This window comes from Alligator sinensis, unplaced genomic scaffold (assembly GCF_000455745.1).
Source record: "Alligator sinensis unplaced genomic scaffold, ASM45574v1 scaffold442_1, whole genome shotgun sequence".
In the NCBI taxonomy this organism is placed as follows: Eukaryota; Metazoa; Chordata; order Crocodylia; family Alligatoridae; genus Alligator; species Alligator sinensis.
This window is the reverse complement of record NW_005841829.1, coordinates 4,766,473-4,777,031: the sequence shown is the minus strand read 5'-3', so window position 1 is coordinate 4,777,031 and position 10,559 is coordinate 4,766,473. Positions and strand designations below refer to the sequence as shown.

At 43.8% G+C, this 10,559-nt stretch overlaps 1 protein-coding gene across 9 annotated transcripts in view; it reads right to left on the bottom strand.

Annotated features, from left to right (window-relative positions):
• SHANK2 (SH3 and multiple ankyrin repeat domains 2) overlaps positions 1 to 10,559 on the bottom strand; it is an 810,144-nt gene that overhangs the window by 262,674 nt on the left and 536,911 nt on the right. For all 9 annotated transcript variants that reach the window (XM_014517615.2, XM_025197122.1, XM_014517581.2 and 6 more), the window contains one exon: positions 3,962 to 4,037. In XM_014517615.2, coding sequence (XP_014373101.1) covers positions 3,962 to 4,037 — 76 coding nt within the window. The remainder of the gene's footprint in view (positions 1 to 3,961; positions 4,038 to 10,559) is intronic.

The following is a 10,559-nucleotide window of genomic DNA, read 5'->3' as shown; positions in this document are numbered from 1 at the left end:
GTTTTTTCTTTTTTGGGGGGGGGGGGGGGGGAGAACAGGAGTTTCCTGGGGCCAACCCCCACACCCCCCAAAAAAATCCCCCACACTGCTACCTTGCATTGTGGAGAACAGGTGAATGTATGAATGTATGTTATGTGATGCCACAGATGAGTCTGTGGCATGGCTGTTCTCGCCTGGATGCAGCCATAGGGATTTAGAGAGTCAATTCCGCTCAGAAAGTTGTAGTTGCAAAAAAATTGAGATGAGGCCCCAGTCAGTTCATTTTAAATAAATTTGCTATACAGTCTTTCTATAACATGCTTATATTAATATAGAGAAAGTGTTGTCACCTCAACATTTGTTCTGTTAGGAGAGTCCTTCCGTGTCTGTTCAATCAGATTTACTGTGGTTCCCTGTTAGCTCTATTATCTTTAGTTTGTTTTATACCCAGGTTGTCATTACCTGCGGTAGGTCTAGCTTGGTAATCTGAGGTTTCTGCCCGCCAGTTATTACTCGGAATTAATTTTTGTTCCATATACTGGCTGTCCAAGAAGCTTGTATAGTACAACTTATTCCTCTCCTCTGCCCCACCCACAAAAAGGTAAATTCAGGCATTAAAGTCAGCAATCCATGATGATATGTGAACCCCTGGCCCAGAATCCCCTCAATGGCCTGAAGTAATTAGATAAGAATACAATGTCTTGTATTGGCAGAAGCAAACAAAGTCAAATTTGACTCCAGTATTAGACACATCACCATGAACTACTCACCAACAATTTTGTAACTTTTCAAATAAATTGTGTTAATATTTAAAAGACTGTTGCATAAGTACTCCAATATTTATTCCTAAATGGGCCTGAGAGATGATGGACAATGTCTTGCTTTAAATATGCTAAGAGAATTAAACTATATGAACCTGGGAAGCTATGTTCACTTCATTCCCTCATTGTGTTGTGCTAACAGCTCAAATCTGACATTTTAACCAATAACTGTTAGGTAAATTCCACTTGAAAAAAAAAATCCAAATCGGTGCATTTATCTTAACAGAATTTGGCCTATCTTTTTATTACTTAGTTATAAAAAAAAACTTTCCCTTTCACTTGACAAAACAGGCATTCAGGATTACAGATGGGTGCAAAATTGTTTTCCCATACTAGAAAAAAATTATGATTAAAATTATCCTAATCCACATCATGATTGATTCAAGCCCTCTCAAAGTTTTCCATAACCCTTGCCTCACCCTCAAAGAATGAGACTGAGAGAAGACTCACACCATACTAGCAAATACTTCAACAGTTCAGCAACTCACCCTAGAATATGAGGGACCAAGGTCAGGGACTTGATTTTGGCTAGGGACAGACATTCAAAAAGCCTGAGCCTGCATTGATTCAATCTTTGCAGGTTAGTCTAACCTGGCGAGGCTGAACTGGTTTGTAACTGGACAGACATTCTCTCTGGACTGAAGAAATTCAAGCACATGTCTGCAGTGGCTCAGGCTAGAAGCCAGAGGGCACTAGGGCAGCCCATTCTTCCTTCTACAGTGCTGAGCTGAGGGGGCGTGGCTCGGCTCCCGCAGGACTCTCTGATTAGGGAGGTCTGCTTGAATGGTCCCAGGCTTTTCCCTGCTGGCTGCTCAAGGGGCGGGAGTGTTGCCAGACCCCTGCTAGCACTCTGAGACAATGGGAGGCGCAGAGAGGACGGGTGTGCAGTACATGCATCCACTGATGATATGGAGTTTTTCAATATCGCTAACTGAAGCAAACTGACAGGCCAGAAAGCCAGCAGGAGACTGACAGTGATTATCACTTCATCAGCAAAATAATAGGCTCCATTACTTCAAACCCTTCTTAAACAGCATACTGGCTGACCTGTTGATTAGCTCCAAATGGCCCTAAGCTGTCACTGTGCTGTCTGGCTGTCCCTGTGAAATTGGAGAGAGACACACACACAGACACCTCTCAGCATTAGCTAGCATACCACGTGCCTAGGGTCTGTGGGGCTGGGATCTGTTCTGTGGGAGATGTGGGAGGGGAAATCCCTGCTTGAGCAGCAAGCAGTGAGGGGGATGGGGCTAGGGCAGGGTGAAGCCAGGCAGATCCTGCTGTATCTGCAGTCTCTACTGTGAGCTTCAGAGCTCCAGCCAGGGAGCAGGGGGGGAGGGGGGGCAACTCTGCTGTTGAGCAGAGACCCACCAGCCCAGCTTTATGTGCACTGAACATCTGTTCTGGTACAGGTTTAAACCAGTTCCTGTGTAATGTCTGTCCCTAGCCTTTGAGTCTCTCACAATGCACTCAACATTAGACTATTAGCTATTTAGGGTGGGGAGGGGGTGCATTTTGCTCCAATTCATACAGGATGTTGAGATCCTTAAGAGAGAGGGTAAGCAAAATACCATGACCTCCTTATAGAAATCAGTTCAAATGAGCTGTTTTTCAATGAAAAACATTGTCAGGAGCCACTAGCTCTAGTCTGCATCTCTGAAATAAAATGCTCACATCTAGGCAACTACAACTTCTTACTTTGGCAGACCGACTCCATCCCATAGAACTGAAATAGCCCTATCATTAACACAGGATTACAGAATAATAGACAATCAGTTGATCTCCATCCCCTCCACCCAAAAAATGACAAAACAAATGAACAAACAAGCAAAACAACCCACACACCACAACCACCCCTGGATCTCCCTTTCATTTGACATTATATTAAATATTAACTAGTTTTAAAGAACAGTCATTGCTGCTCTTTATGTAGTATACAGGATGCAGATGATAAAAGCTTAACTAGGCTATATTATGCTTGTGCAGTGATAAAGTAACATCCTGGTCTCCGTATCTGGGTTGTTCATAAAAAGGTAGTTCTCTGTAGCCTTTGCCCCCTGGCTGTAGTATACTTTGGCTGGGGTAAAGGCAGTCAGTCCATAAAATTGGACCTCCGCTGTTTATAGCTCCAAAGCATTTGAAAGTGCAGACTTGTGTGCACTTTCATATGTGCCCATGTATGTCTACTCCCACATGCAGTGAACCCCCACTATTTAAATAGTTCATGTCAACTGAGGAACAGGAAGGGTGAAATCTTGGTCATGAACTACTTTATTAAAAGGATTTAAAATAAACAGCACTTACTTTTAGGAGTGTATATATGAAATGCAAAATACGCACAAACTTTCAGGACAAAGATGAAATGGGTAATCACACTATGAAAATGTGTGTCAGGTTATTAGCAAATATTTTATGCAAAGTGTGCTGCATGAATCAACATCTTCACTGAGTTGCAGCACTTCAAAACTTTTAATCTGCCTAGGTAATATGTTTTTTCTGGTTAGTTAGAAAGCCAGGAGAGAATGGAGGACATTCATATAAGGGGAACATTTAAATCTTTCCAGTACATCACCATAAGTTTCCCAAGGAGATGGTAAAAGATAACTAAGTTCCCATGTTACAAAGATCACCCTCCCTGCCAGAAGCTACCTAAGGTCAGGGTTAACACCTTTGGCAGCATGGATGCTATAGAAAGAGTAAGCATAAAGTCTAAATACAAACCAGTTTTTACTTAGTAGATGAAAACATTGTTTACAGTTGAGTAGCACCACTAAAATAAACTGAAATAGGAAAATATCCTTTGCGACTCCCTAAATCAGGGCTTATGAACTTGTCATCAGATACTTTATTTAAACTGTGGAGGAGAATCTTTAAAGGCTCGGTCTTGTGACATGCTGAACAACTCAAACTACCTTCTGACTGCAGTGGCAGGGGGGAACACTCCCCACCTTGCAAAACAGAGCTTTAACTTCTTTTTTATTTAGAATAACTGCAGCACTAGTAGACTAAATTATTTTGCCTGAGCTTCAAAGGCCCAGCCCTTACAAAAATATACTAATATAATACAGTATTTACAAAACCAGGATTTAGAGCCTGTTTTCAAGAATAAAACAAATCTTTTATAATCAAAACATTGCTAACTAAAAAGGAAGACATCTTACCTTGAAGCATCAAAGCTGTCATATGATCCAACTGTGTAGTGTCTGAACAATTTCTTTGTTCTATCTGCTCGAGTTTCTGTGCAAAAAGATGGATATTTAAAATAAAAACAAAACAAAGGCTTTAAATAATTCATTTATACTTATAGGAGGAAAAATATTCAAGTTCTTATTTACAATTGGAAAGCAGATTTAATTTTCCAATATATATCAATATGAATCTTTGGGAGTACTTCAACTAGTATTGGTATGGTCTTACATATTTTAGGTGGGAGAAAGACTGATTTTGCAGTTAAAAAAAAAAAAAGTATTACATATTAAATTTTGTGACATCAATACGTGTGCACAGAAAATACAGTATCACCAGTATTTTTTCTATCTAGTGCATCTTTTAGAAAAATTTCTTCTGATTCAACAAATGTTTTGTGAATTCCTGGACAATGCTCTCCCCATTATCAACTAGAAACCCTAACCAGTCCTAATCTCAAATTTTAGTCTGAGAAAAAAAATAATCCAAACTTTTTATAGTTACAAATACATAAAAAGGTAAAATAGGAATTCTTGTTATTCCACAGCTATAATGTGTGTGTCAAAACCCTTAGCAGGATAACCAAACAGAAAGAAAATGGAGGCAAAGGAAAGAAAGGAACATGCTCCCTGCCCTTCTGCTACTTTACAACTATCACTGCCAAGCAAGTCTCACAAGAAAAAACAATACTGTTATGGAACCTATGCCTCTTCTATATTAAAAAACACCTTCTTGGCATACAGAGAGACATAAAGGAATGAAGGATGGGGCTATATCTGTCAAAATGGCATTTGAGAAAAGTCAGCCATGCTGCAGCTTAGGAGATACTTGTGTTAAAAAAAGGAAAAACAACACGCAAGACCAATGGCGTTTTTTATGGCATGTCTCCCATATGCCATAAAATATCACTTGTGTGGACCAGGGAAATTTCTTAAAGCTGAAAAGTTGAGTGTTATCCTGAAAATAGAAGGGAGGGGAAGATGGAAGGAAAGACTCTTGAGCAGGAGTAATAAGAGGGAAGACAGAAAACTGGAAGGTCTCAATCACAGGTCGTCCTACCACTGCATATTGTTTCTGCATCCCCCCCATACAAAACACGGGCATTATTGATAAGTAATGGAAGAGTTACAGTCATACTTTATCCAGCAAAAATCTCAACAGCTATCAAATAAAAGTGAACGCACAGCAGTGCTGGGACAGCAGAATCTGAAACTGAAGGAAGCATTTTTGCTGACCAGTTAGAAAGACATGGGCAACTAGAGCCTTACAAGGCAGTTCCTGTAGCTGTTCTGTTCCTATTTTCTCAGAGCTTTGGGCTATAGGAATTCCTACCTGACTACACATCCTAAGCAAGGAATCAAAGATGGTGACCTATTGTGATGGGCCTCTGAAAAATATATACAAAAACAATAAAATGCAGACCATGTTAATGTTTGGCACTTCCAGAGGGTCTTTACTACAAGGAACTCAGAACACCCTTTTAGCATTAATTCTTCCAACATTCCTGCAAAAATGATGGTAAATACTATTTCCCTTTAAAGTATGCAAGGCTAATACTTACCCAAAGTCACAGAAAATCAATGGCAGGGCCCAGAATACAGCCTACAGTCCCATGTGTTATCTAGTAGACCAGCACTTCCCCACTTTGTGAGTTTGCACCTCATTGCAGTAAAGCTGTCCCTCTACTTCAGATACTGCCAATGCGTCCTCCAATTCCAATTCCACTTAACAGTGGGTGGGTCTGAAGTTGGGGGCATTTACCAGTATGATTCAAACATGCCCTCCTCCCTCCTGGAACCTTTTGGGGCTCCCCTGGAGAGAGGGGGGAGGGTCACACTTAACTTTGTAAAATGCTGCATTAGACTATTCCCATTTCAGAAAAAAAAATAGGTCTTCTTGATATCCGTGATCATTAAACATGCTTAAGCTTAGAAAATTCTCTCTAATCAGGTTTTCTTTAAGCATCATGTAAAAATAAAGAAGCTTTAACTAAATACCATTAAAGAATCTGAACAGGTGAAGACAATGCTATTGTAAGAAATGTAAAGAGTTTTATAAAAATTCTGCCTCCCCAGATCACTAGATTGCTTATGAAGAGTGACCTACTGTGACTTGGAAGACTTTCATACAAAGAACAACACTAAAATGACCAAATACAGCTGCTGCACAGATTTCTTTTAGTACCATGAAGATATACCTTAAGGTCGAGTCAAAGACATACTTACACCTGGACCTATTCCCTATTTACAGCTGGTGATAGATTTCTAGACTCTGCAATAGGTTAACTTAAAAAAAAAAAAATCCCCAAACCAAAACAAAAAAACCCCCACCAGAGCAGGAGGGGTGGGTGGGGCATGGAGCAAAGAACAGGACAAAGCACAATTTCAGGGCTCTGAAAGCTATTAGTTGAGTCTTGTAAGGAGCCAGATGCTTCTACTGCGAGATGCTATTTTCTACAGCATGATATTTCAGTTCTATTAACGTATCTGAAGTGGGTGGGAGAAAAGGAGAAAGGCAGCAAGACAGATAGCATTGTTTAGCTACCAACTACATGTAAAGCCAGGAATCTATTGTTTTAAATCTGTGCCTCTCCAATTCACAGAGTACTCTGGATTCTGCAGGGAAACATTTAGACTTAATTATTCCTGGATTCTGAGACAGGAAGCAAAATTTCCTGGGTTTATGGATAAACCCTTCAGCTCTTTAGTAATCCCATTTCATAATCCCTATTCAGAATCCAGTCTAACCTATTAGCCAGGAAAAACAAAACAAATAGTCCATGAAGAGAGAGGTTTCTGGGGAGTTACCATAATAAAAATGGAACAAATCAATGCAGCTTCTTCTCCATTCCTACATGGGCCAAAGTGACACAAAAAACATAGATATATTTGCACAATAAGTATTTGTTCAGAATTGTTGTTCTAGATTGAGACCAACTTGGGATAGTAACAAATTTGGTAGCAATAACTGATTATTTCCTGCTGTCAGTAGATGGAAGATGGACATTCATCACCCTACTTCTGGACCTCTCCAAAGCATTCAGCACTATTTGTTCAGCGCTGTTTGTTTATCATGTAATACAGATATCTAGCTCTGGAGAGAGAGCAGGAATCCAGGGAACATGTTCAGAATTATTCAACTCCTCTTCAGGAACTATGAAAATGTACTTTCTAAAAACCAAATCCATCACCTGTGGAATTCCACAAGTATCTGTCTTATCTGATCCTACTCAGTTACATGGAAGTACTAGGAAAACTAGCAAGATAATATATGCTCAAGTGCCAGCAATATGCCCATAGCAGGCAGCCTGCCTCTGCCCCCACCCTACCACAGACTCCACTTGGCTCTGCTCTAGCTGTGCCACCAGGAGGGGATGGTGGGGAGGTGCATTTTAGGCCCCCCTCTGGCCAAAAAGTCATTGCCTATGGGTGGGAGTGCTCCAAATGTGACCCTCCACCCCCAAAACAGGAGTGTCCCTAAGCACTGGCAGGGAGGGAGCACAGTCCGAGTCCTCTCCACCACCCCTCCATGAGATAATGAATGCCAGCTGCGTCTCTGAGCCAGCTGTTTCCAGGCAAGCAGGGAGCACATCAGCTCTCTCCCTCCCTCGCTGCAGGGGGAGGAGACTTTGATTTCTCCCTGTAGCAGACAAAGGACATAACACTTGACCCTTACAGGGAACTGTATAGAAGTTCCTTAAGGTGCTGTACTTCAAATCAGGTAATAAAGGAAGGCACTCTAAAAAGGGTTAAATTTGTCACACAATCATCCATTTTAAAAGCACCCTGCAACCGTGCATGTGGGTTATAACACAGATGTAGAGTGCTTTCAGAGGCCAGATCACATGAAAAAATGCAACTCATACCTACAAAACACTATTCAAGTTGAAGATCATCAGGGATCCATGGTAAAATGTGGTAAACCCCAGATTTTCTCCTTTAAAAGAGAAAAACCTGGGAAGCAGTGGGTCCCCCCTTGCAATCTGGCAGAGTTCCAGCCTGCAAGGGGCCACGAGTAGTGGGAGGAAGATGGTCAGGCAGGGGGCACAATGTGCATGTGTGCACATGCATGCAGCTCCTGCAGGTAACTCTGATGGATGGGGGAGAATTGAGGCCCCCATAGTGAAGGAGGGAGGAAGCTGGACAGGGCTAGGGGTGTTTTCCCAGCCTGGTGGTGCGTGGGGCTTGGGCCTGTAATGCATGGCTGTAGGGCCCAGGCAGGGAGCAGGGCACAGCCATGGGCAGCTCATCCATAGGGTGGGGGGAAGAGAAGGAGAACCGACTCCCTGCTGCTGTGCGCACTCCCAGGGGGACATGTGCCCCCCAGATTTGTGTGCAGGGCAAATGTGGGCTGCCTGCTGCAGGCTTGGACTCCCTACCTTGCTGCCCTCTCTTTAGGGCCTCCACAGCCCAGCAGGCAGGACCTGGCATGGCAGGACAGAGCAGGCTGGCAATGGTTGATACCATTGCTGCCACTCGGAGCCCCACACTGCCATGGTAAGGTGCCCCTCTGCCCTCCCTGCAGCAGTGGGAGTGGCAAAATGGACGGTGGCATGGAGGGCATCACTCGCAATGGTGATGTGGGGCTCACAGCGGCAACACCTTGCCTCACTTTGCCTTGCTGCACAGGGTCCCACCCACTGGGCCCCAGAGGCCCTGGGGAAGAGGGCAGAAGGGAAGAGAACCAAGGCTTCAACCTGCACCCACCTCATGCACAAATCTGACGAGCACATACCCCCCATGCCCCATCTAAGCTGCATGCAGCAGCGGGGAGCTGCCCCCGCACTTGAGCCCACAGCAGGCAACCTGCCCCTGCCCCTCCTCCCCCCAGATGGACTCTGCTCTGCCTATGCTGCCCATGGGGGAGGGAAAGTCAAGCTCCATGCTCCGTTCCACTGCAGCACCTGCCACATCCCACGGGTGGCAGCCAGGGCTTGGGTACATGTGGGAGGCCTGGGGCTGTGGACCTGGGTCCCTGGCCCCATAGCCCTGGAAGCTGGGGGCCCCCTCCAGCAGGGCTAGGAGGCTGTGGATGAGAAGCGAGGGGCACCAGCAGAGTCCAGGGGGTTGTGGGTGGAGAGTGAGGGGCACCAGCATATCAGGGCTGCTCAGGGCCACAAAGCATGGGGGGTGGGGGTGCAATGGCAGCTGGACCCACATCCTGGTGAGCGAAGTGGGCAGGGGGAGCTCTGATTTTCCCTGATAAAAAAAAAAAACACCAAAGAAAAATCTACTGCTAAAATTTATAGGTATTTAGAATTTATTTTATTATAGTGATTGAGGCACTGGTAGGCTTCCCGATTGCTAAAAAATATAAATATATCAATAAAAAAAAAATGTGTTCAACTGATATATATGCACATACATACATACTCCACTACACATATAGTGGTGTTTATGTTATGTTAATCATGGAAAAATGAGGGTGGAGGGGGTGGTTAAAAACAAAGAACTTGTGATTATTATCTGAGAATCTGCAATTTTTAAAACAGAGAAAACCAGGATCCCTGAAGATCACAAACAAGATTGCAAAAAACCCCCCAAACAACAAAAAACAAACAAACAAAAAACCCCAATGGCCTGACTATAGGACATACATACATCTTGTTGCCTAAACTCTAGGACCTTATTAGGATTATGTTAAGATAGCTCTGCTCTTGAAGCATAGGGCATCTACCACAAGAGTATAGCCCTCCATCTGTGCAGAAGATAGTTTTCTTTATCTGGATCAGCTGTAATCACCCACAAGAAAAAAAAAAAAAAAAAAAGGACAAAAGCATAACCCTCCCCACTTTCTGTTTAAAGTGTGAGATGCATTTTAAGAGCCTCTTTGACAAATCTTTGAACAACATATACACATGGGTCACCAATTGGCTGGAGGGTCGCACACAGAGTGATGGTGGATGGGTCATTTTCGGGGTCCCCCAGGGCTCGGTCCATGGGCCTGTGCTATTCAACATCTTCATCAGCGACTTGGATGAGAGGGTGAAAAGCACCTTGTTCAAATTCGCAGATGACACTAAGATGTGGGGAGAAGTGGGCATGCTAGAAGGGAGGGACAGGCTGCAATTGGATCTGGACAGGTTACAGAGGTGGGCAGATGAGAATAAGATGGGATTCAATACTGACAAGTGCAAGGTACCTGGGGAGAAAGAACCAGCAGCATACCTCCAGGCTGGGGAACTCCCTTCTTGTCAGCACAGAGGCAGAAAAGGATCTTGGAATCACTATCGACTCCAAAATGAACATGGACCGCCAATTTGGGGATGCAGTCAAGAAGGCTAACCACACCTCGTCATGCATCCACAGATGCATCACGAGCAGCTCCAAGGAGGTGATCCTCCCCCTCGATATGACACTGGTCAGGCTGCAGTTGGAGTACTGCATCAAGTTCTGGGCACCGCACTTCAGGAGGGATGTGGACAACATGGAGAGGGTTCAGAGAAGGGCCACTCGCATGATCAGGGGGCAGCAGGGCAGGCCCTATGAGGAGAGGCTACGGGACCTGAACATGTTCAGCCTTCAGAAGAGAAGGCTGAGAGGGGATCTGGTGGCCCTCTATAACTGGCCAAGG